Below are 26,721 nucleotides of genomic sequence, written 5' to 3' on the forward strand. Positions count from 1 at the left end.
TGGCGTGAAGCTAGCCGGTGTTAAAGGCAGGAGGCGGGGTAGAACAGTGGCCAGTGTGGGGAAACGTATGTCTTGCTCAGGAAGTTTGGACAGCCGACGTCTATGAGGCCGACGCTGACAATTCCAGCTCCTCTTGCGCATTTGAGTTTCAGTACAGGATTTGACACTAGTCTTTTAGACAGTAGTTTTGACTTCACGATACGCCCTCCCTAACCTCAGATTGTCCATGCATTCATGTTTCACACAGCATTTAACTTGCTGTATTACGTTCCAAAAAAAACAAAGTAGCATACCTGCTGCTGAGGTTATACATCATACGAGTCGTTCCAACTTGATACGGAAACTCTGCAAGGCGGGCTAGTACGTATATAGTTGCAGTAACAGAAATGAATTGCAACAACCTACTAGCTAGTAAACACCATCCTCGTCTTCCTCGTAGTCATCATCATCCTCGTCTTCCTCGTAGTCATCATCATCCTCATCTTCATCTCTGATGATGTTGTGTTCGTCCCACAACGGGCAGGAGCAGCTTGCTTTCTTCTCCTTCCATTCTTTCCCACATGTGTAGCAGAACTCATAGCCACACCTGTAACGTAAGAAGCAGCAACAGACATATAACAAAGGTTTTCAGCACTGGGCCACAAAATATGAGCCTTGTTGCATTCATAGGGGATTTCATTAAGCGGATTTTCTAGGCATCCCGACAAAACAACGTATCCGACGCTAGTGCAATCAAGAATAAAGAGAATGAGCCTTACACGCAGATCATGTGGTAACAACCCTCCGCAAGTTCAATCATGTGCTTGCATTTCACACATTGGCGCCACAGCCGCTGCCGCGCAAGGTTTTGTAACTTTGCATCTTCTGGGCGAGCGTGAGGGTACCTCCTCTTGTAGTCGTAGCAACTCATCCTATCATGCCATGGGACCTTACAGTTGATGCAGAAAGAGCCTCTGCATTGGACACACTTCCTCAATGTGGCAGCATCAGCAGCCGTGTACTTTGAGCAGGATTCTTGCATTGGACGAATCACTTCCCCCAAGGACATCAAGGCTGAACACTTGGGATATGGACAATAAATCTTTTGACTTGGAGGGATTTGTCCTTCCTTGATGCGTTGCACCATGATTCCTAACAGACGTGGCGATAGGAATATCTTTGAACCCTCCACACTTAGCTTTGTGGCGCAACCATCTTGTGGGCAAGCTGGGAGCATTCCATTGAGCAGCTTAACTTTCACATGCTCCTTCATGCAGGAGAAGCAAAAGCGATGTGCACAACCTTCAACAACATATATTTTGGTAATGTTAGTGTCTTCCAAACAGATGGCGCAGGTCTCTCTTTTCTCCTTGCTGGCATTGGCAGCAAGAGCTTTGGCGATCTGAACAGCTATTGAATCTCTTGCCAATTTTACCACATGGCTGACTTCGCTTGGCTCAACAAGTGAGACTTCACATTGATCGAATTTCCTTCGCACTGACAGAACCTGATTGATCATATCTGCCAGCTTCTTCCCTGATGGGCGCCAAATTCCAAGCATCTGCAATTGCAAAGATATTAGGAAATAGTGATCAGAAAAATGTATTACTATATTTTGACGAGCACATACGGGGAGGTACCATCATAAGACCAGAACAAAAGAAATTCTGAAGAAGTTGACTATAGAATGTACATGTACACCAAGAACCCTCAAAGACCACACCTGATCTGCTGACACAAGAGGTGAAAAAAATAGTACATGCACAATGCACACAAGACTGGCACTGAACTAGACGCATAACTATAATATATCACCCTTCAGGGTTTACAGTTCTTGCTGAACAAATGACTCAGATCATCATAAAGTTGTCTTACAACAGATGCTCCATTTTCGCGTTTACCTACAACGAAGTGTTTGTGAGAACTAAATACTTCTAGACTGACATCTTAGTGAAGTACCCATTGACTGAAAACATGCCGTCTTGGACAAGACATGGCTAAAAAAAAAATGGTAAAACCACAACGTTAAGGATGTTTGACATCTCAAATTATAAGACTTCTGTTTCTGAATAGGGGGAGTAACGAAAAACATAATGAGATTCTCGTCTATATAAATCTAAAATATATACCTCCCCTGACCCAAACCTTGCTTTTAACATGAACTCAAAACAGTACAATGCTTTCAGCTCGAACTGGTAATTGAAAAAAGGAATCACCAATTACAGAAACTCTTCAGAACTGACTATAAAGGAAAAAGTTTGATGGACCATATCTCTCTCTTTTTTGCTGCAATGCAATAAGCAAGACAACCAGTGCAAATTTAGATAAGTTGGGATCATGGCACCATGGAACAGTCATTTCAGGTATAGGCTAAAGCCTACTGTCCAACCAAATCTCGTCCAATAGAGATTACAATGCTGCTATCTTCTCCACTCAGATGAAGTATCCAGTAAGGCTCACTAATGAACAGCCATTGAAACAGCGAAGTATCCTAAACTCATGAAAACAGCACCACCAAATATACTAAAACTATGTTTTGTATTGATTTGGCTAGAACATATATTCTCTACTGGCCATATTGCCTGGGAATTTGATCAAATAGTTAAAGCAGGTGGTGAGGGTGCGGACGATAGATGTTAGGGGTTGTGTCATGCCATACATGGTTGTACAGCGGCCGGTAACCGGTGACAATGGTGACGCTGCTGATGCCCAACCCCAGCGCGGCGTCGAGGCCTTCCATGAGCGCCATCACCTCCACTATCATGCGGCCGCCCACAAAGCGCTCCACCGGCTTCTGTATCCTGAGCACCACCTCCCCCTGCGGCCCGCAGACAATCACCGCGAGCACCGCGACGCTGGGGTCCCGGTCCCGCGGACCCATGACCTCCCTGCTGCCCATGCCCTTGGAGAAGATGCGGAAGAGCGGGCGGGGCGACGAGTCGACGGGGCGCTCGAAGTAGTCGCCGTCGTGGGCCCACTGTTCCTCCGGGATGGCGGCGAGGTCGCGCGCGAAGAGGGCGTCGTGCGCGGCGACGCGGACGGAGGCGGCGGCCCGGGCGTGGGCGGCGCGGCAGGCCTCGGCGTCGCGGCGGTCCTGCTCGGCGAGCGCGAGATCGGCGGCTTGGACCGCGAAGGCGTAGGCAGCGTCTGAGGAGAAGTCGGGGAGCGCGGGGGCGGCTTGCAATGGACATGAGGAGGAGGCGGCGTTGGATCCTGAGTGGAGGAGGGAGGCTTGGATGGCCTCGGCGAGCTGGAGTTGGAAGGCGTGGTCCAGGTCGGAGGCGGAGGATGCGAGGGCAACCTGCTCGTGCAGGGCGGCGAGGTCGTCGTCGCCGGCCATCATCGGAATCGCGCAGGAACCGCCGCCCACAGTTTCCAAAAGGGAAATCGAACGGATTTTTTTTCTCCCTTTGCAGCGAAAATCTCGAGTAGCTGGTTGGGCTGCCTGGGCCGATACAATTTGGTGGGTGGCGACAGTTACCACATCCTCTGACGCCCCGTTTGGCACAGGTGGAAGATTTTTTTAGCTGGTTAAATTTAATTTAATTTTTTTAATCTGAAGCTATGGTTAAATTGATTTATCTAATTTTCATTTTAAATTAAAATTTTATTTTATAATACAAACTTCAGATCTAGACCTAAATATGCAAGCTAAATCTCGTCAAACGTGTCAGACAGGCCCTGAAATGCGGCTACATCCTATCTATGGCTATAACTTTAACCCGCGCGGGGTCGCGCTGCCAACCAAGCGCGCGACGTGGGCCGCACTCACGCATGTGGGCCGCATAGGGGAAGGTTTGTCGTGGTGCAGATAAAGGGTGGGCTGGATTGGGTGTACCGCATACGAGAAAGGATCTTCGATAAGCAGCTGGTTTGGGTTAGTTGTACTAGTACATTTCAGATCAGATCTTTTAATAATATTCTCTCTCATCCGATGTGTGTTTGCAATTCCATTGGAACAATCGTGTTATTTACAATAAGCACAACAAAATGATATCCATATTGCATATGTTCCAAAGACATTTTATAAAGCCTCCTTAAATTGCTATGAATACTCGCTGAAGTTGGTACGTAGTCTTCAGATAAGTTGGCTACAATATTCGCTGAAGTTAAACCTAAAGTTGGTACAAGTCTCCACTTAAATAGTTACAGGTCTTCATTAGATCTCTTTTTTACCAAGTAGCTATATAGATTTCACATAAGTTGCTACCAAACCTTTTTTTCACTAAAGCTATTCCCTATTTTGCATGAGTTATTACTATTTTTCCATTGAAGTTGCTATCATTTTTTTACTGAAGTTGCTACCGTACTTTACATAGAAATTCCTATCATGTTTCGCTGAAGTTGTCACCCTAAATTTGTTGAGGTTGATACCCAATTTTCACTGAAGTTGGTACCCTGTTTTGGCATAAGTTGCTAGTTTTATTTGCTACCCTACACCATACTAGCTAGTTGGAAAACGGCAAGAAAACTGCTGTTCTTCTTCGTATGCGAGTTCAGACTACTCTCTCTTCTACCACGTGCCTCTAAGACCAAGATCTCTTCTTTGCTCTCTTTCCTCCTTCCCTCCTGCTCACGATCCAACTCTCCTCCATCATAGACATCGTAGCAGGGATTCCTGGGCGCCGCTGTGGCCGGGGAGGCCGCGACGGCGCGCCGGACGCTAGGGGGCTGCGGCAGCACGCGGGGAGGCCGGGCAGCTGCGGGAGCGTGCGGCAAGAAAACTGCGGGACGCCTTTCATCGGTTAGCTTTGAGGTTAGAGCAAGACGGACTTAAACAACTGCGATGCACATCACTTTATCCTCTTCAGACCTCATCTTCTTCGCTGCTTCCCTCGCCATTCCTGGCACATTTGCCTCTCTAGCCGTTCCTCGACGCCGTCGCCTCATGGTGAATTAGGGTTCAAGATTGCTAGAGTACTCTGAGGTGGCCTCTCTCTCCCGGCTGTAGAAGCTCCAATGTATGCCGCTCCGGCGGTGAGGTCGTCGTCGCCGGCCATCATAGGAAGAGATTATTGAGGTAGTCGACACAAGGCAAAGGTGAGGGTTTGGGGGATTGAATTCAAGAACCGTTGCTGCTTTTCCAAATCGTACAAATCGACTTCTCATCGCACCCTGCAAAACGTCAGTTGCAACGTTAAAAAACAAGGTTTTTAGCTCACTGCATGCATATGACTATTACTCCATGAGGAAATTCGCAATACAAAATCTCGTTATGTTTCATGTAACATTCCAGATGATAATCTCCTCGGTGCCAAAAAAAAAATCTCTACCGCAACGTTATATTATATTTCATACAGCATGCTTCAAAAAATCTCTTTCGATGCAAGATAACACATTGTGCAGCTAAATTACCTATTGTGAGTTGTGACATCGATAAAACCATTACAACATCCTAAATTGTTTGTTGAAACATACCAATTCATCTACTGCAACTGTGCAACATGAAAAAAACTAATCCCAATTGGAAAAGCAGTTGTAACATCTTGCCCATCCTCCACGGGTAGAGAGAGAGGTAGAGGATGGTTATGGAAGAGGACCTCACCTCCGATTTTCAGCCGGTACCAGCTCACCGAAGCTTGACGCTAAAGAAAGCATAGGAGAAAGGATGGAGGGGAAGGGAAGAGATGAGATATTTTAAGAATTCTCTGCCAAATTTGCGTGCCTCTAAAGATTTGCCTCTCAATTTGCAAAGCTTTCAAAATTTGCCACATAGGCTATATATTATTCTATTGTATGCCACTGTAGACAATTTTGTCCTTTTCTTCTTCCCTTACCCTCCTCTCTCCTTCCATTCCAGCCATGGCAGCTTCGTTGCCTCCTCCAATCTAACCACTGTCGTCTACTTCTCTGATCCCGTACTGTCAAATCCCTAAATTTATCCCCTTTCTCCCTCTCTCTCTCCTCTCTCTCTCCCCCGTCCCCTCCCCGTGACCCGTCTGCCACCGCCGCTGCCGCGCCGCACCACGCTGTCCCGTCACCGCTCGCCGGCAGTCCTCGCGTCCCGTGCCGCCTCGCGCCCCGAGCCACCTCGCCCCACGCGCCCACTCCGTCGCCGCCCCTATATAAGGATGAACAGTGCCCCCTTCCTCCACCTCACACCCACCCTCTCTCTCTCCCCGAGCACTCCGTCGCCTCGCCGCCTCACTCCAAGCGCCACCGCCGGTGAGCCCCGCCCCGGCCCCCTTTCTCTCTCTCTCTCTCCCTCCTCCCCCCCCTTGGGCGTACCTGGGTCTCTTCCGTCGCCGGCCGCCGCCGCTTTCTCGCCGTCGGGCTGCCGCCGTCCTCCCCGCTGTCGGCCGCCGCTCCTCCGCGCCGGGCTGAAGCCACTTCCCCACCGCTGGCCGCCCGCTGGCCAGATCCGATCGGCGAGACCCGCCGCCGCCCTCCGCTAGCGCTCCGCCGTCGGTGCGCCGCCGCCGCCTGCCCCCCCCCCTTCTCTCTCGCCCGCTCGCGCTCCCTCTGCCCGAGCCGCCCTCTACTCTCTCTGTCTCTCTCTTATATCCCCCTCTCTCTCCCTGTGTGGCTGACAGTGGGCCCCATTTTAGCCTGAGCCGTGAGCCACGAGCCGAGCCGAGCCGAGAAACCGAGCCGTGAGCCGACCCAAACAGAATATTCCTGGAATATTCTTCCCTTTTCTTTTTCTGAATTTCTCTCCCGACAAAACTTCCGAAGCCCGTTTCTCCTCCGTCCTAACTCCGTTTTCATCGATTCTTCCACCGATATTCATCTAAATTCGAGATCTACCCAATCATATCAATTTCATAATTTTTGTAAATTATTTGATCATTGTTTTAATTGTTTGATTGATTGTACCTATGTCGTTGTTGCGATTATTAGAGGAAGGAGCATTCGAGGAAGACCCCGAGGACCCGGAGTTTGAAGAAGAAGCAAACGGGAACTTCAATGAAGGCAAGTCCTACAACCATTGATCATGTTGATCCTATGTTTTTAAATACAACCTGTAGAGCCGTTGTTTCAAACCATAGGAGTATGCATGATTAGATTAGTAGTTGTGATTTTTAAGAAATGCTAGAATAGTTATGACCCAGCTTGTTTATCCCATGCCTTGTCATTATTACCTTTATTCCATTAAAACCCTAGAAGGATCCCAACATCAACTATAATGATTGTTTGGATGAATGTTTGTTTACTAGTGTGCTTAGGATTGCTTTGCTCAAAAGAAAGAACTAGATTATTTACATATGATAATCATGCTTTACAATGTGAAGTGATGTGTGCTTGGTGCGTCTGCGTGTAAAACTTGTGTTTTTGGGAAAACTCTAGAGTAGTGTTGACGAGGGTGAGTAAGGTGCCCCACAAAGGTGGGAACTACCTTGGAGCAAGGTTCGTCTTTGTGGTGTTTTTGTTGGGAGACTCTTGCCTCGGTCATATAAGGACCGGTTCGCTGTGACATCTCACCTAGTATCCACTCGTACAACCACATGGCATGTATGGGCAAGACTTGACCTAACCCCTCTGACTTAGTGCGGTACCCACCCGGAGGCCGGTAGTGGCAATGGGGACCAGGAGAAGACTTGGGTAGTGTGTAGTCCAAGGTCCGGCTAGTGATATTGTTGAGGCCATGTCAAAACCTTGGGATTGCTAAGTGGTCCTTCCCGTGAATCTTCTAAGACCCCTGGTATCTTAGTGCCCCATGGGTGGATATTGTGACTTCGTTGTGAGGTCGTTACGTCTCGTTATGACGGCTTCACCAGTTGCTAAGGTGGGAGCCTGTGCATATCTTGTGGGTAAAGTGTACAACTTCTGCAGAGTGTTAAACCTATCCGGATAGCCGTGTCCTCGATCAAGGACGTGCTATGGTTTGGTCACAATGATTAGTTTTTCGGAGTGAGTATCTCCTTGGTGTGTGAGTGGCCTGTGTGCCCATGTTTTCGAAAAGAAGGATTTTGGGCTTTGTGCCCTAAGCCTCCTAGACTGTGTGTCCGCTGGCAAAAGTCTTGTGGGAACTGGCGGGACGGATGTATCTCCCCTAGGGCCGTCAACCCCTATAAGCTCAACTTATGTATTTCTCTTCGGAAGTGCTTTTATTAAAGTTAGTCCTTGCAAAATGAACCCTGCATCAATAAAACTAGCTTTCCGCAAAACCTAAAAGACTCTACGGCCTTATCCTTGATCTACCCTTAAGCATCTATTTTTCCCCATTGAGGTAGGACTTGCTGAGTACCTTATGTACTCACACTTGCTAATTGTGGATCCAGATGATCCAGAGGCTGACTTCGTCGAAAGAGAAGATGAAGATTAGAGAAGCCGATTTCGTCTGCACTCAAGCTGTCTGTAGGGCTTGGGTCGCTTTTATGTGTTTTCGCTGTGCTTTGAGGGTTTGTTAATTTTATGCCTACGGGCTTCTGTTGTAATGAACTCTATGACTGTGATGTCTATTTTTGTTGGAGTTCGTGTGTACCGGCTACTGATCCAGGGACTGTTATGAGCTATATGAGGTGACCCCAAAAGAGGGGTCCAACACGTACACTCCCTCCTCCTTGTCGCCATTCTACGCGTTCTCGTCTTCTCCAGTTCTAGCTCCGAAGCCGCCTCAATCGCCCCTTCCTACCCGACCATCGCCTTCCGCTACTAGGCACTCTAGCAGCATGGGTGGATGGCAGCGGTGGGATCCGTGGCCTCGCTAATCCAGCTCTGCGAGATCAACTTGCCCTGCAACCAACAACCAACCATCCACGAAAACCAGAAGCAAATTAAAATCACAAACCGGTTCCTGATCCAATTGGCATTGCGGCGTAGGGTTGGGGCTCAGCCCGTCCTTCACCTGTGATGCCCACCGACGTGTCGAACAGCTGCCCCAGCTGAAGCGCACAAGAACAGCAATGGCGTCAGTTCGAGGCCGGCACGGAATTTTGGTGGGGGATGGGGTCGAGGAAGTCAGTACAATTCACATGCCTCGGATTTGGCCTCGACGAGGGCCCGCCGGACGTTTTCCTCGGTGAGGTCGAGCGACGCGGTGATCGCCGCGGCCGCGCGGCTCACCTGTCCCCGGCGCCAGCACCGCACGCCGCGCGCTGCTATTATGAGGCGCGAGAGATGGGCGTATGCTGAATGGAGCAGAATGGCGGCGACGAGGAGGCAGACGGCGGAGGGAACACGGCGAGGAAGCTGCCGCGGAGGACGGCGGCGGAGGGAACACAGCGCGCAGGCGTCTACAAAGTTGGGCCGGCCCATATTGGTGGTGGACTGACGATTCATTGGCCGGGCTTTTTAAGGAAGCATGTGGGCTGGACTTGTATTGGCCCAACCAAGTTGTAGCAGTGCTTGTGCATTTGAATGCGAGTTGCTCAAGTTTTGAATCATCCACCCTAGAGGATCATTGTGTTTGGAAATTTATGCGTCTCGCTTTGGTCATACATGCGTCAACATCCGAGAAAAAAAAATGATCATACAAATCGTGTCATGTTTGGAGCGAATGTAATGCAATCAAATTCCATGTCCCTGGTTTGGGGCTTCTCCCCTGGCTTTTCAGTGAAGAAATATATACAGATAAATTGTCTAAATTTCTGGCACGTATCTTCAGATCTTTCCATTGCATCATTTGCTTGAAATTCCATGTCAATTTCATGATTACAGCATGTTTACTGAAGTTGTTCGATGTACAGTGTCGCACTTGGATGGAAACCTGCATCTCGAATAGTCATCCCCAGCTGCTGATGACCGTAAGTCTTCCTTGGATAGGTCCTTACGAGTTGATAGCTTCCAATGCCTGGTATGCCCAAGGAATCAACATACTTGTAGATTTCTCTGATGGTGTCCGTGTGACGAAAGCTCTGCTGCCTTCTCTCACCGTTGGGAAATCTTATCATTATCTGCATAAAAGTTGCTACGATTTATACTGATCTATTTTGAAATCTTTACATCTATCTGCATGAAACTTTTGTAGTGTAAGCTTATGTCTAGAGTGTACAAAAGATATGACCATGTTTACCAGTTACCATACCTTGGTGTTCGCTTCAGTTCTGTGTGAAGGTGCAGTTTCCTTCTGAGCTGGTGATCTACTCTGAGCCGTCATGGTAGGTTCTCTTGCTACATGGCCAGTATATCTTGGGCGAAGATCATTGTTTGCCGTTGGCTTCGCAATCCCCTCTTGCATAGTCTTCCGCGATCTTTCTTTCTCCTGCACCCAACAGAGTTAATAAGCTCATCCGAGCAAGATGTTCAGAGCACTGCGGCCGTCGACCTGGCATGGCTACCTACCTGGTCCTTCCGAAGAGCCTCGAGGTACGCTGCGTCCTGTTCTTGGCGTAGTCGTAGAGCCGATCTCCTCCTCTCTTCTTCCTCTGCCGTTCTGGAGGATCTGGCAGCTGCAGCTTGCTCGTCGGGCCTAGAGGCTGTGAAAGCTGCACCTTGCTCATCAATGATCCTCTGTAGGATCTCCACCAGCTCTGACGGTGAAACTGGTCCCTCTACCTGCAGGGAGATAAGGTGTGTCGCAGTTCTTAATACAAACACAAAACAGGTTCTATTAACAAATATTTGTGTATTGCAGACTATGTCGATATCCAAAACGGCAAATGAAAAAAAGAAGGGGACAGTATGAGCTTCCTACCTGTTGTAGCACCGCGATGCTTTCATCGGAAACGGGAGCGACGACGGCGCAGAACGGGAAGCTGCCGGGCTGCAGCGACGCGACCATGCCCGGCCCCTCCCCCCTGCCGCTGACGGCTCCCCAGGACACGAAGTTGGCGTCAAGAAACTCCACCACCACGTCCGCGCAGAGCGTCCTCCGGCAGAATGGCTCGGTGTAGGGGTGGTCCTGGTCGTGGAGGTACACGAACACGAGCTTGCCCTCCCTCCGCGCGGCCCTCAGGGCGTCGGCGAAACGGCACCCGTAGAAGAACGGGTGGTGGGGGCCGTACTGCTGCTCGAACACGCCGAAGAAGAACAGCTCCTCGGGTACAAACGGCGGAGGAAGAGGAAGGGGCACTTGCGGTGGCTGCCGGAGCTGAACCGGGTGGTGGCTCCTCCACGGAGCCCGGCGAGGGATCGACCTCGACAGCCCCTCCATGATGCTGACCGGGAGCCTCGCCAGGGTCCGGGCGAAGTCGTTGCAGGAGTTCCGGAGGCTCTCGCCGGCGCTACTCCCCCTCGCTGAACCTGAGGACATGGCTGGATTCTTCTGCCGGCCTCTGCTAGGATTGTGATCGGTCAGGTGGTATTCTCATGCTGGGTGATGTGCATCTATTCTTGGCAGCTGAATAAAATGGCTGCTTGGACGGCAGTCACAAGCACTGGGTTAAGAAATGCATTATGCTTTGCTTTTCTGAAAGCAGGGAAATAAAGAGAGGAAATTGGGATGCTTTGAGAGCTTTATGTCTTGTTCTCTGATGCAAAGAACATCAGGTTCTTCCGTTCTTGGCAGATGTGTTGGTGTTGCTACTTTTGGTGGAATCGAGTGTACCACAAGCTAGCTGCAAAGCTGCCGCATAACAAAGAATGAAATCTCTGCAAGTTGGGACGAAAGCATAAGAATTGACCTGAAAATTATTTCTGCTCCAATCGGCGCTTCGGAGGAAAAGGATCAGAATTCGTCACTCGCGTTTACCTGAAGTTGAAGGGTTGAAGGGAACGGGATCCACATGGGGGCTACATGTGCCCATGTACGTGTGTACCACTGCAAGTCTGCAACAGCTGAGCCTGTGAGGCAACGAGGTAGCGCTCCTGCTCCCGCGCGAGCCACAAAAGAAAGCGCCGCGGCTTCGGAACCGAGCGCTCCAGCTTGTGTGGGCAGCGTGGCGACCGCACACGGCACACGGGCTCCGACGGGACGGCGCCATTCTTCGCATGCACTGAGGCCGAGCCTGGTGCGTCCGCGCGTATCGCGTATTCGCGTGTGCAGGCTGGTCCCGGAGAGAGGGTGTAACCGGACCTGGCTGGGCTCCCGGTGCGGCCTAGAAGAGGTGAAGCGTGGACTGTATGGGCTGGGCAGACCGGTGAAGGAGTTGTTCGACTTATACGTGCTTTTTTATTTTTATATTTTTTTAGTTAAAATTTAAATAAATAGATTCCCGGCGAAAATATTTGCAAAACTAGGCGCCTGCAGCCCTCTGAGAGAGCGGTTACGGGTCCTAACCGCCCCCTGAGAGGGCGGTAGGCCTAACCGCCCCCTCAGCGGTCCCAGGTTTCCAGTGCACCGCTTCGGATATAGCCCACGCACGACGAGCCCTCGACACCGGTGGTCCCTACTAGGCCTACCAGACACGTCGGCCCACCCGACCCCCTCACCTACTCCAGGGGTCACGTGAGGGTTAACCAGCGGCATTGGGAGCACGATGGGGCGCACGGGCGATGGCAACGAGAGAGGCATGAGTAGCATTTTACATTTTATGTAACTAACATATGCATATTTGCTTCGTGATGTACTCCTATGTATTAAGACATGTTTACTTTGTATGGTCGACTTAGCATTTCGTAAATGCATTTCATATTCAGACACGTTAAATGAAGAAGTTACCTCAGCACTAAACTTTAACCATGACTTGACAACATATGCCTCCTGCCGCAGGCATCAAACAAGATGTGACAACACTACCCAGCTTTTTCAAATCAGTAAATGACAACACGGGTACCAATAAACGTGGAATCTCTGATCATGAGTAATGACAAAACTTTCCCATTCTTCAAGATGGAATCCGATGCTCCTCCCACCAGCTACGCACATACCCTCACTCCTTTCTTCAATAGCGAATCCAATGCTCCTGCCTCCCCCAACTATAAATAGCCGAACCTCCTTACGGTGAAGCATCGCTCATTTCTCATATCTCCCAAGTGTAATGTCTTCCTCAGCTCCATCGAGCCCACCAAAAAAACATTGGGGGACTACCAAACCTGAAAGTCTCGAACCACCAATGTGCTTCTGTGGTGACCTTTGTAAGCTCCGCGAGTCACAGGACATATCATACACCTATGAACTGCGCTTCTTCATGTGTGCCAACTATGAGTATGACAAGCCTCACTATGCAACAACTGGTTATCGACCGGTACGGTAACAGATATCCGCATCATCTCTTCCGATTACGCACCCTCTTTTACTAACCGCTCATCTTGTTCCATTTGTTCAGTCCCCTCCACCGCTCTGTGATTTTATTCAGTGGCTCGACAATGAGCAAAATGACTCACAAAAGCTGTGGGTCGACATGAACATGAGGTGGAGAAGGGAAGCGTACGCACGTCGGGAGTACGAGCAATAGCAAGAGGAACTTCGCCTCAAGCGGGAGGAAGAAGAGCGCATGAGGAAGGCGGCGCACGACCGTATCGTGGCTCAGGCTCGAGAGGCTGAGAGGGAAAGGAAGCGGGAGAGAGCCCGCCGTGCTAAGGCGGCAGGTCCCGATGCCCTCCGAAAGGGGAAGTATGCTAGATGCACACAGTAGAGAGTACCTAATGTAACCCGACATACTTTCCCTCCCTAAGGCATGTTATGATTAGGATCGGCGCACTAATAAGTAGGTCTTAGTGCGAACCGTGCATACCACATTTGTTTCCTCATCGTGTCGTCGCGGTTACAGTGTATTGTAATGTTTTCACCCTGTGTTTAATACTATGTTTGTCCTCGTTCGCACCCCATACACACGTAAAATGCTGCAACTACTAATTACTGATTTTTTTCTCCCGTTATTACATAACCTACTCCAAATTTAATTTCTTAATTTCCTTACACCCATTCCTTTTTTATTTTTTTAATTACAAAAATAATACATTTTTAGAGGATAAAATGGAAAAAAATATTTTTAGACGAAAAAATGCCCCTAGCCGCCCCCTAACCGCCCTCTGAGAGGGCGGCTAGGGGCTAACCGCCCCCTCAGGGCCTGAGAGGGCGGTTAGCCCCTCTTGCCGCCCTCTGAGAGGGCGGTTAGGCCTACCGCGGTTAGGACCTGTAACCGCCTTCTCAGAGGGCTGCAGGCGACTAGTTTTGCAAATATCTTCACCGGGAATCTATTTATTTAAATTTTAACTCAAAATATATATATAAAAAAACTCATCATCTGCGCATGGCCCCCTCACCCCGACGGTCTGCCGGCCTCGGTGGAGGAGGGTGGTCCGGTCCTATTGGTGGTTAGTTCTAGAGTAGTTAGTAGTTTGTTTATTTTCTACTTTAGTTGTTAGATTAGTTTGTAGTTTTTCTTGGATTTGGTGAAAGATTCGTTGGTGTTTTTATCTCTTTGTGGTTTCTCCTCTGAGAAAAACCTATGAGGTTTTTTTTCTTCGACCTGCTGGCTTATCGTGTTGGTTTCTGTTGGTGTCGTTATCTTTACTTTCTCTAAAAGGGGAAGATGTCGCCCAGTTCAATCAGTGTTCTAATAGCACTTCACGCTATTGGTGGTGGCTAAGAAAACTTTATTGGCCTTTAATAGCCCTACCTCGTCGGTGGTAGACGTATTGGCGTCGACTCCTCCGATCTAGCTTGGTAGCGGCATTGGGAAAAGCTTCGGAGTGTTGATGACCAGGATCTATGTGTGTATTACTATGTATTTTTTGGTTTCTGGTTGTACTTTGTTTTTTACTGATCGCATAAAGTCACCCCTTTCTTTAAAAAAATCTACGCACGGGCTGTTCCCCTGAAAGAAAGAAGATTTTTTATTTATTTTTATTTTTTGCAAAAATAGGTATATGTTTGAAAAAATTGCAAAAATATGTTACTCAGTATTTCAATGCTCTTAAAATTTAAATCACTATTAAAATAATTATAAAAAATTCTGAAAAATATATAGTGTAGATGATGCTATAATCTAGCTCTCCGAAAATTTCAACTCAAGCATTACTTTTACAATTTCTCATTGTAAAAATCATATTTTTATCTAATATTTTTTGGAGAGCTAGATCATAGTATCCTCTACACCACCAATTTTTTTAGAATTTTTTATGATTATTTCGATGGTATTTTAAATTTTAAGAGCAATCAAACGTAATTTTTTTTATTTTTTAATCTATCGCTTATTAGAAGGATGACATGTTTATCTTTTTTAAAACCTATCGCTCATTGGTGCAGCAAATCTCTTTCCAACAGTAGCCTACTTTTATTTTTTTTTTCAAATAGATACCTGTTTTTATAATTTTTTGATTTTCGAAATATAAAACTCAAAAAAAGAACTGCGCACGGGCCGCGTACGGTACAACGGGAGTTTGGTCACGTCTGTCACATGTGCCCTGAACTTGTGAACTGGGCTGGGTCGTTGCCGGCTGGGCAGCGATCCTGCACTGCACGGCGTCAGACGGCAGACCTCTGCAAATGCGCAGCATGAAACGAAGGGATGTGCTTACTAATCCTAATCTGGATGGAGATTTGCTGGATGAATGACGATCCCACTGACGATCGACATGCTTTCAAGGCTTGCACTCCTCTTATCATTTCATATGCCGAGCCGTGCACGGACTGCTACGAGCAGCAAGATCTGCTCTTCGACCCGGCGCAGTTGTCGACGTACTCCCTCCTGTCCTGCAGCGCGGAGGAGTGCCAAGAACTCAGCTCGTAGAGATGCTCGTCGGAAAACAAGTGCCGTTACGACTTACGAGGTCCACTAAGGCGACAAGCCACAGACCGATGGCAACCTCGTTCGCGACACGCTGAAACTGGCGCCGTCCAACACGATCTTCGGGTGTGGCCACAAGGACGCCGGGGTGTTCGACTGTTCGGCAAGCTCGATGGACTCATCGGCCTCAGCCGCGATAAGGTGTCTCTGTCCTCGCAAGCGGCGACCAAGGATGGCGCGGGCTTCTCCTACTGCCTGCCGCCGTCGTCGAGCGCCGTGGGGTACCTGGCCTTTGGCGGAGAGGAGCCTGCCAACGTGCAGTTCACGGCGATGGTGACCCGCCACGACATGTCGTCGTTCTACTACCTCAACCTCATCGGCATCAAGGTTGCCGGCCAGGCGATCAAGACACCCCCCCCCCCCCACAGTGTTTGCAACGGCCGGCATGATAAACGACTCGACGACTCGGGCACCGAGTTCACCCGCCTCCCCCGCGTGCCTATGCCGCGTTCCGGTCATCGTTCGCGCGCTTCATTGGGAAGTACAAGCGGGCGCCCAGTTTGTCCTTCCTCGACGCATGCTACGACTTCACCGGCCACACGACCGTGCAGATACCGTCGGTGGCGCCGGTGTTCGCTGGCGGCGCCACCGTGACCCTTGACCACAGAGGGATGCTGTTTGTGTCAAAGGAATCACGAACGTGCCTGGCGTTCGCGTCCACCGGCGACGAGACGTTCATGGGCATCCTGGGTAACAAGAGGATTGGGTTTGCCGCCAGTGGCTGCAACTGAAATGTACCTGTTGAGGATTGATATCTATAGTACTGATTATTATAATGATAATTGGCTTAATCAGATATTGTTAGATTTGATTGAATATGTGGAAAGTGACCAGCGATCACAACCAGCGACCACCGACCATGGTGATCTCCGAACATGAATTTTAGCAGTTGGTCTCTGGACAGGTAGAAGAACTGAACGGATTTGAGCACATGGGTACGTTGAGAGATTGGTCTCTAAGCAGGTAGTCAGACCTAAAATGTAGTACGCAAGCCGATGTTCGAGTCAAGCATATATTCGAATCTAAGAAGACCGAACTGCAATAAAGGATACTCGGGCAAATATATAGGACTTTACGTGGTTAACTAAGAAAGATGTGTTAGTCATAGAAAGTTTGGAAATTAGAAGGTATGGTAGAATCATATATGTAAGTATTGTTCGGTTTGAATTAGGAGTTTTGATCTTGTATAGGTAAGACCTGCCACTCTTTAAATATGAGAGGGTTATGGTCGATTGAGAATCATCATCCAATCGATCAAACACAATTTATATTATATTTTATTTTGCCTAGTTTATATAGTTCCATTCTCTTTTACAATCTATATTGCTATCTGTTCTTGATCTCGACGACTAAGGACAAATCGTCGGCCATCTGCGTTCTGACGGAGTCCCTCTTGAGCGTGGGTGATGACGAAGTTCCAACGATGCAGCACCACGACCGTGGTATCCTGAGTGTTGCTCTCCGAATATTGCACACGAGGTGCTCGATGTTTGGCATACCATTTTTTTCGCGTCAACACACTTTTTAGCGACTCTGCTGTGGGATGAAGTTTTCGAGTGTCTTTTAGCCAAATTTTGAAACCCTAAAGATGTCTACTTCGGAAATCGACAAGGATAACATCGTCATGGCATCCTACGACGAGTTGCCGAAAGAAGCGCGCATGAAAATTGAGGCCTACTTGGAACAACGTTGACAATAGCTCCTCTCGCGCTACGTGAAGACTCAGCAAGGCATATTCAAGAAAGAAAATTCTCCACCGTCCGCGACTAAAGCCCTGAGGTACTAACCAATGTGAGTACTCAACCCTCTCCTTCTTATCAAGAGGTTGCTATTATGATTGATCAATCTGTTGGTGCAACTATGGCTAATAGTGTTTAAAAGATTGTTGAGGACATGTTGGCTGAGAAGATTCGGCCTTTAGTTTTACAAATACATGAGGAATAAAATTCGAAAAACCCCATTGCTAGTAATGCTAATGCTCCAACTACTTCTACTATCGTTAATGCATTACCTAGTGCTTCTTATGCTTACTCGAACAATTCTCATGATGGCCGGAATTATATGAGTGATGTTGCACCTAATCATGGCACTTCTCATGCTATTAAAACTGATATGACACAAAACTCATATCAAACGCCATATGTTAAGCACTATGCTTTAACTTTGGCTAAGCTTATAGAGCTGAAGGTTATCCCAATGTGCAAATACCTTATTACTAAACCGTAGCATATATTGCTCCACCTATACCCCCACAAGGGTCGGACATCCCTTATGGGCCGACACCTATGGAATATTTTGTTACACCACCTCCTATTACACCTTATGCACCGAATTTGCCCGCATCGCCGCTTGAACCAATAGCTAACCTTACTCGGACTGTAGCAGATTATACTAAAATTATGCTAGAACAAGTAGCTACCATGTTAAAGAAACAATTTGGCTTGGATGTTAAAATAAAAACTCATGCATACCAAAAGTCATATCCCGAGCACTATGATACAATCACATACCCATGGTTTTAAGGTTTCTGATTTTGTAGAATTCACCGGAGAAGATAATAGAACAACTAGGAAGCATATGGGTCAATTTTTTGCACAATTAGATGAATCTAGTTCAAATGATATTCTTAAATTTTGATTATTTCCTTTGTCATTGTCTGGAACCGTTTTTACCTTGTTTACATCTCTTGCTCCCAATTTTATACATGTGTGGTCTCAATTAGAAGAAAAATTCTATGAGTATTTTTATTGTGTTGATACTGAATTGAGGCTTTCACATTTAACATCGATTAAACAAAAATACAATGAACTCATTGCTAGTTTTATTAGGATACAAAGAACCAGTATTTTAACTTGATACTTTCTGATAAAGACTTAGCCGAATTGGCTTATTTGGGCTTATTATATCATCTTAAGGAAAAGCTAGAAGGGTATAATTTTCAATATGTTAGTCAAGTCTTGCAAAGAGCTCTAGCACAAGAAAGTCATGCTAAAGAGTAGAAATTTTCAGAAGTCAAGTGATAAAGTGAGAGTCGATCATCCCAATGTTCACATGCTTGAATATGAATCTGAAAATTCGAACGATGACAACGTTGATGTGTGTGTGATCGAATGGGCTTGGTCTTCTAAGTCTAAATCATTTGTTTGCTCTGGTCTTAAGCCGATGTCTTCTAAGAATCGACAAAAAAAAAATTACTTTTGATGTAGTAAAGTGCCATAGAATTTTTTATTACTTGCTACAAGAAAAACAGATTAAGCTGTCTCATGGTCATGTAATTCCGCAGTTAGATGAATTAAAGAGGCAAGCTTATTGTAAATGGCATAATTCTTATTCTCATGCTATTAACGATTGCAATATTTTTCATCGACATACTCAATCGACTATTAATGAAGGACGATTGAAGTTAGCGGAGATTCAAGTAGACAAGCAACTCTTCCTGGTTAATGTGGTTGATCTTCAAGATAAGAGCATCCTAATTTGGCCAACTCAAGCTGAACAACTAAAGGAAAAAAATGTAATTGTTGGTGAAGAAAGGCCCAAATCTTTGGAGGAGAACAAAAACTTGTTAAGAGAAGTGTTACTTGAGAAGACTCCCGAAGGCAAAGAATCAATCAAGATTGTGGTGCACACTACAGCTGCCGGGGTATGATCGCCATGCTAAGCCAAAAATGATCAAACCAAAAATCCCGGAAGTTGAAAAGTGGAAGATCAATGAAGCAAAGGGGCATGACAAGGTTGAAAAATTCAAATCCACTTTCAAGCAACCTTGTCTGAATATGAGAAAAATAAGGCCGTCCAAGCAAATATGAGCTAGCAAAGTGGAGTTAAACGACCAAGATCGCTTTCGAGTTAAGGAGTACACAATCATCATCAATCAAGGGAGGATCATGCTACTAATGTTTACCCACCACTCGGTCCGTTGCCATGGCTATGGGCACCCTCTCCTATGTCATTCCCTCCTTGTCCAATGTGGGGTTATAATGCTATGTGGATACTCCCTCCTCCTATGTAATTTCCTCATTTTCATCTAGGATGGGCAACATCATAAAGGCCAGTTTTTGATAGAATATCACGTCATGTCCACAACCAATTGGAGGATACAAATCGGTCTAGCGATGTTCAATATGCTAGAGTTGTGAAGAAAGTATACCGGGTCAAGTGAAGTAGTATTTCTACTCAAAATTCATATTCTAATGCTGATAAGACAAGGACTACTGTTGCTGATATTATTGAAATTGGTTCAATAAAAGGGGTTGCCGAGGAGCTTGGCAAAGGACCGATTATCTTTGGTGATAATCCTATCAAGCCTAAATATGTGCCTATTGTTGTCCAAGTTGATTCAAAGCCCAATGATCATGAAACAAGTAGTAGCAAGCTGCTTTCTAAGTACCTACAGCCGATGTAGTGTCCCTCGGGTTTATCTCACACAAAGAAAAGAAGATTGCAGCATGTTGGGGATCATCTCCCGCCACCCCTACCTTGAAGGGAACCGCGAAGTCTACTGGAGATGCTGCGTGATAGCCATTGTGCTTCTGTTGCAGGAGTTCGTCTGTCAGTCGCGGAGATCGTGGAGCGAAGTTGGTCGAAGGGTGCAGGCGCGCTCGCATCTTTGAGTTCCCGAACCGGCGAAGATGAAAGCTCACGACCTTCGACTGACGGGCGAAGCCCTGGTTCGCGTCCCGCATCATTTGGAGCAGGCGAAGACGCGAGCTGACCTTCGCCGGAAGGCGAAGGCTATCCGACGTGCGTCCGGGCGAAGGAGGCTTCAGCGCCCTTCGAAGGGATGAACCACCTCGACACAGTGGGCTCGACTACGGTCGTCCTGGGTACTGCTGTAATTATGCGATCATGCTCATTTGTACCATAATGCCCCCGGATATTCCGGGAATGTAGCAGGTTAGGGGGTAAGATGTGTAAACAGAACCTGTGGTCATCGGGTACGGGCTATAAATAGGGCCACAGTGTAACAGGAAGGGGTAACCAAAAACTGTTTCACCTCCCGTACGTGTCACTCTGAGGGACCTTCGATATCTCCGTATCCGAAGGCCCACCTTGTCTGGGATCTCGATCCCAACACAACGGTTACACAAGCAAGAGTTGATGGAGCAACAAGCTAAAAATTTGCGAGATGCTACCTTCAATGACGTTAAACTAATGCAACCTGTGAAGCAAATGTGGAGACCAAAGTAATATGCCATAGTAGCTCCTACATCAACTTTTCGTCAACAACAATGTTGGTGCCTATGCAAGATGATAAGGAAGATGATGAATTGATTGATTATGGTGATTCAACGATGCATACTAATAGTGCTTCACCAACCGAAGGTATAGATATCAATATGGTTTTTATGTTACCTTTGGAATTTCATGCTATGGATGAAGGTGAGGTAGCTCAATTAGATTTAGGCCAAAAGAAGCTATTTTTGAGAAGTCAAATGGGGTGGATCAGCACTTGAAGCTATTATATGTGAAAGACTATATCAATGGGAAGTCGATTTCGAGAATGCTTGTTGATGTTGGAGCTGCAGTTAATTTTATGCAATACTCAATTTTCAAGAAGCTTGGTACAGGTGATGATGAATTGATGAAGACTAATTTGATGTTCAATGGATTTGTGGGTGATTCTAATGAGGCCAAATGTGTTATCTCTATGGAGCTCACTACTGGAAGCAAGACATTATCCATTGCCATCTTCGTTGTTTAGGTGTAAGGTAACTATAGTGTTATTCTTGGACGTGATTGGATTTATGCAAATAGTTGTGTTTCGTCTACCTTGCATCAGTTTTTAATTCAATGGGTGGATGATGATGTGGAAATAATACATACGGACACTTCGGCCTATGTCGCTTTGGCCGATGCTCCAGCTAATTAGGGATATGGTAATAGTAAGTGCTTATCAGGTCTTGATCTTTCAAATTATGATTTTCTTAGTGTTTCTAAGGATGGATTTGTACCCATAGTTGTAAAGCTAACTTGTGATAATCGACTCAATGAGGTAATGTACAAGGAATAGGGACATGCATTTAGAATAGTTACAAAAACATATGGAGCAATATCAGTCAAATAAGAATGATATTTATGAAGCTATTGAGGATTTAGATGAATTAGATAAGTTGGGTCAAGGATGTTCATCGATCGATTCATTAGAAGAGGTTGATATAGGTAATGGTACTATACCAAGACCAACGTTTGTAAACAAAAGTATGAAAGCCGATTACAAGACTAAAGTAATCGAATTGCTTAGAGATTGCATTGATTATTTTGCTTGGGAGTATCATGAGATGTCGGGATTTGACCGAGCGTTGGTAGAACATCGGTTGCCTATTAAAGCAGGGTTTATGCCTTACAAGCAACCGTGTAGGATATTTAATCCTAACATGTATGATCAGATTAAAGAAGAGATAGACCGATTGTTGAAAGCTAGGTTTATTAGACCATGCAGGTATGCGGATTGGATCTCTAATATCGTTCCAGTTGAAAAGAAGAGTAGCGATAATTTGTGAGTTTGCATTGATTTTAGAGATTTGAATAAAGCTACTTCTAAAGATGAATATCCTATGTATATAGTCAACATGTTAATTAATGATACTTCAGGACATAGAATAATTAGTTTTTCTTGATGGTAATTCTGGTTATAATCAAATTTTTATGGCCGAAGAGGATTTATCTAAAATAGCTTTTCGATATCCTGGTTTTGTTGGTTTATTCGAATGGGTAGTCATGATATTTGGATTGAAAAATGTAGTGCTACTTATCCAAGGGCTATAGATTTAATTTTTCATGAATTTCTTGGTGTCATACTAGAAGTATATATTGATGACATAGTTGTTAAATCGGGTTGCAATGATTCTGACTTAGCCGATTTACGTTTAGCCTTTGAAATGATGTGTCGGTATGATCTGAAAATGAACCCACTCAAATGTGCTTTTGGTGTGTCGGATGAAATTTTTTTAGGTTTTGTAATACATGAGAAAGGCATAGAGATAGATCCTACTAAATAGAGGTTATACAAAAGGTTCAAGCACCTACATGTAAAAGGGATATGCAGAAATTTTTGGATAAGGTAAATTATTTGAGGAGATTTATATCGAACTTGTCCGGGAAAGTTAGTGCTTTTACACCTATACTTCAGTTAAAGAATGAGACAAAATTTACTTAGGGGCAGAATAACATCTTACATTTGATGAAATTAAGAAATATTTGTCTACTCCTCCGGTGCTTCGAGTGCCTAAAGCTGGATTACCTTTTCGGCTATATGTTTTTGCGGGAGAGAGTGTGATTGGTGCTGTTTTGATATAAGAAATTGATGGCAATGTCTACTTGAGCCGACATCTTTTGAAAATGGAGACAATGTATGTCTTTATTGAAAGATTATGCTTATCGATGTATTATGCTTGCATAAAGTTAAGGCATTATTTGCTATCCAGTACTTGTGTAGTAACATGTCAAGACGATGTGGTTAAATATATGTTGCAAAGGCCAAGTTTGAGTGGTAGAATTGGTAAAGTGGCATATGCACTTATAGAATATAATTTGGCTTATGAATCTTTGAAATCTATGAAAGCTTAAATTATAGCTAATTTTATTGATGATAAACATGATTTAGAAGTCGGCTGCATATTTATTAAACCATGAAAGTTTTATTTTGATGGTTCGGCTCGTAGAGCTAGACAAGGTGTTGATCTTATTTTTGTTTCACCTAGAGACGCTATTTTTGAAACATCTTATCGTCTAGATTATTTTTTACAAATAATCAAGTCGAATATGAAACTCTCTTGTTAAAATTAAAAAATTTAAGTTCCTTAGGTGTAAAGAATATAGAAGCTTTTGGTGATTCATTGCTAGTTGTGTAGCAAGTTTTCGGTAATTATCAATGTTTCGACGAGTCATTAAATAGCTATCTTGATAAGTATCTGGATATTATTGTTGTTTTGGATGATCTTGCTATCAATCATGTGTCTAGAGATGATAATTCTAGAGCTAATGATTTAGCACAACAAGCATCTACTTATCAAGTTAATAGAGGCAAATTCTTTGTGATTAGAAAACCGATACTTGAAAGTGTTGATCATTGTATAGCCGAACATGACTTTTTTGGTTCGGTTATGTCTTCTCTAGTGGGAGAAAATGTTGAAGAATGTCTTTAATTGATTACTTGAAGGATCCAAGCAAAAGTGTTGATAGAAAGATTCGACGACAACCTTTCAAATCTGCATTGTTGAATGATTATTTATATCGCTGAGTTGTAGATGGTTTACTTGTCAAATGCTTGAATTCAGATCAAGCAAAAATTGCTATGGGAGAAAGTACATGAAGGCATATGTGGCACACATCAATCAACACACAAGATAAAATGGTTATTGAAAGGGAAAAAAAATGCAAAAACCACCCCAAAAGTCATTTGGATTTTGACTTCCCCTAGAAGTTGCTTTGTTGCGAACCCCCCCCCCCCAAAAAAAAAATTGGCTTTGTTGCAACCCCCCCCCCCCCTCCAAAAAAAAACAAAATCAAAAAAAATAAAAAATCTAAAAAAAACTAGAGACAATTCAAAGACATTTTGTTAATATTTTTTTTTCAAAAATAATATCCTTGCGTCATATTTCATGGAGAGAAAGTTAAAAAAAAGAAAAAGAAAAATGTGCATCTCATTTATTAACTCATGTTATTTTAACTTTATCATGTCTACCATTATTTTTCCCACACATATCATTGTTTAAGTAAACTAATAAAAGTGGTTTCACTAATTTTGGGGTGTTATGGATTAGTTATGAATTAATCTATCTGCAACACATTTACTCAATCCTGCACGTTACAATAACTATTTCAAGATTTCATGTATTTTTAGAAGATAGAGGATCATGTAATAGGACCAAATAATTGGTTTCATGATTTTTGGATTAGTAAATAATTAACTAAGCATTTAACTCGAATTAATAAATAAGCTGCATATTTTTCTTTTTTTTTCAAACTTCTTCTCTGAAATATGATGCAAAGGATATTATTTTTGAAAAAAAAAATCACATAAGGTCTTAGAATTATCTCTAGTTTTTTTTAGATTTTTTAATTTTTTTAATTTGTGGGGGGGGGGGGGGCAAAGCTGAACGTAGGGGGTTGCAACAAAATAACTTCTTCAGGGAAGTCAAAATCTAAATGACTTTAGGGGGGTTTGCATTTTTCTCTTATTGAAAATAATTGGTTTCTATTGGCCTAGTATGCTTAATGATTATTTCAGGTATTATAAAGGGTGTGAAGCATGTTAAAAGTTTGGTGATATTCAGTTAGTTCATGCTGCTATGATGCACCCTATTATCAAACCATGGCCGTTACGAGGATATGGTTTGGATTTTGTTGATCAAATACATCTTTCATCATCTAAAGTTCATTGTTTTTTTTTTTGCTACTAATTATTTCACCAAATGGGTTGAAGTTGTTCCTCTCAAGAACATAACACCTAAGGAGATGATTAACTTTATACTGAAGCATATTGTTCATAGATTCGTTATTCTGCAAACTTTAACTACGGATCAAGGTACTTCATTCATGTCACATCAAGTATGTGAATTTGCCGAGTCGTTGAAAATTAAGCTTCTCAATTCATCTCTGTATTATGCTCAGGGTCATGGTCAGACCGAGTTTAGTAATAAAATTTTGATTATGCTTATCAAGAAAAAAGAAAAAGATAGAGGAATATTATAGAAGATGGCATGATGTTCTATCATATGCTTTATGGGCACATCATATATTTAGATATGGTGCTACTAAAGTAACACCGTACAAGCTTGTTTATGGATAATAAGTTATTTTACCTTTTGAAGTGAATCTTAATGCTTTGAGATTGGCTGAGCAGAATAACTTATCGGTTATAAATTATTATGATCTAATGATAGATATGATTGATGAAATAACGGATGAAAGATTACAAGCTTTGAGGGAAACTGAGAAGGACAAATTAAGAGTAGCCAATGCTTATAATAAGAAGGTAAAGCAAAGTTATTTCAAATTAGGGATCTTGTATGGAAGACTATCCTACCGATTGGGTTAAAGGACAATAAGTTTGGCAAGAGAACTCCGAACTGAGAAGGTCCATACAGAGTTGTAAGTATCTTCCCCGAAAATTCCTATTTATTAGAAACCTTGCAAGGAGAGAAATTGCATAAAGCTATTAACGGACGATACTTAAAGAAATATTATCTTAGTGTGTGACAAAGTACTTAGATAAAACATAGCTGATACGTTGCTTACCAGCATTTTGAGGTACAACTGAGGATATTGTTTTATGTCAAACATGTCTGTTTACTAAAAACAGTGGCATATGTTGATAATAAGATTCGGTATCTATAATGATAATTACAATGATGATAATCTCAATGGGATATTGTTGGACCCGATCGAATACGTGGAAAGTGACCAGCAACCACGAGCACGACCAGTGACCAGCGACCAACGACCACGACCAGTGACCAAACGACCATGATCACCGACCACAGTGATCTTTGAACATGAATTTCGGCATTTGGTCTCTGGATAGGTGGAAGAATTGGATGGATTCGAGCACGTGGGTACATCGAGCGACTGGTCTCTAAGCAAGTAGTCAGACCCAGAAGGTAGTACGCGAGCAGATGTCCGGGTCAAGTATGTAGTCGAATCTAAGAAGGCTGAACTGCAATAAAGGATACTCGGGCAAATATATGGGAGTTTACATGGTTGACTAGGAAAGATATGTTAGTCATAGAAAGTTTAGAAATTAGAAAGTATGGTCGAATCATATCTGTAAATGTTGTTCGGTTTGAATTAGGAGTCCTAATCTTGTACTGCTAAGATCTGCCGCCCTTTAAATATGAGAGGGTCATAGCCGATTGAGAATCATCATCCAATCGTTCAAATACAATTTACATTACCTTTCGTTTTGCTTAGTTCACATAGTCTCATTCTCTTTTCCAATCTATATTGCTATCTGTTCTTGATCTTGACGACCAAGCACAAGCCGTCGGCCATCTGCGCTCTGACGGGGTCCCGTCCAAGCATGGATGATGACGAAGGTCCGACGACGCAGCACCACGACCAGAGTATCATGTGTGTTGCTTGCCGGATATTGCACACGAGGTGTTGGGTGTTTAGCGTGGCATTTTTTTGCGTCAATAGTACCATGCATAACTAAGGTCTTGATACTTGCCTCCAATAGTCAAGA

The 26,721-nt window shown here is 44.6% G+C and overlaps 3 protein-coding genes and 1 pseudogene across 4 annotated transcripts; 1 reads left to right on the forward strand and 3 right to left on the reverse strand.

The window, feature by feature from the left end:
• Positions 1-210: 210 nt before the first annotated feature.
• Positions 211-3,442, reverse strand: LOC133897722 (E3 ubiquitin-protein ligase RSL1-like). 2 transcript variants are annotated; one of them, XM_062338533.1, is made up of 4 exons: positions 2,639-3,442; positions 759-1,540; positions 485-586; positions 211-445 (listed from the first exon to the last, which is right to left on the reverse strand). In XM_062338533.1, exons 1-4 carry the CDS (start codon positions 3,320-3,322, stop codon positions 409-411), a joined length of 1,605 nt encoding a protein of 534 aa, XP_062194517.1. In that variant the 5' UTR covers positions 3,323-3,442; the 3' UTR covers positions 211-408. The 2 variants fall into 2 exon arrangements, with proteins under 2 accessions (XP_062194517.1, XP_062194516.1); XM_062338532.1 differs by having other exon boundaries at positions 211-586; positions 2,639-3,440.
• A 5,030-nt stretch (positions 3,443-8,472) lies between these two features.
• Positions 8,473-9,201, reverse strand: LOC133897011 (uncharacterized). The gene is made up of 3 exons (XM_062337614.1): positions 8,899-9,201; positions 8,711-8,804; positions 8,473-8,637 (listed from the first exon to the last, which is right to left on the reverse strand). The coding sequence occupies exons 1-3, from the start codon at positions 9,199-9,201 to the stop codon at positions 8,627-8,629; spliced, it is 408 nt and encodes a 135-aa protein (XP_062193598.1). The 3' UTR covers positions 8,473-8,626.
• Positions 9,202-9,428: 227 nt separating this feature from the next.
• On the reverse strand, positions 9,429-11,757 carry LOC133896651 (plant UBX domain-containing protein 10-like). The gene is made up of 5 exons (XM_062337253.1): positions 11,552-11,757; positions 10,556-11,451; positions 10,204-10,416; positions 9,947-10,123; positions 9,429-9,815 (listed from the first exon to the last, which is right to left on the reverse strand). Exons 2-5 carry the CDS (start codon positions 11,111-11,113, stop codon positions 9,585-9,587), a joined length of 1,179 nt encoding a protein of 392 aa, XP_062193237.1. The 5' UTR covers positions 11,114-11,451; positions 11,552-11,757; the 3' UTR covers positions 9,429-9,584.
• Positions 11,758-15,278: 3,521 nt separating this feature from the next.
• Positions 15,279-16,264, forward strand: LOC133897012 (aspartyl protease family protein At5g10770-like; annotated as a pseudogene).
• Positions 16,265-26,721: the final 10,457 nt, after the last annotated feature.

This window comes from Phragmites australis, chromosome 17 (genome assembly GCF_958298935.1).
Source record: "Phragmites australis chromosome 17, lpPhrAust1.1, whole genome shotgun sequence".
Classification (NCBI taxonomy): Eukaryota; Viridiplantae; Streptophyta; class Magnoliopsida; order Poales; family Poaceae; genus Phragmites; species Phragmites australis.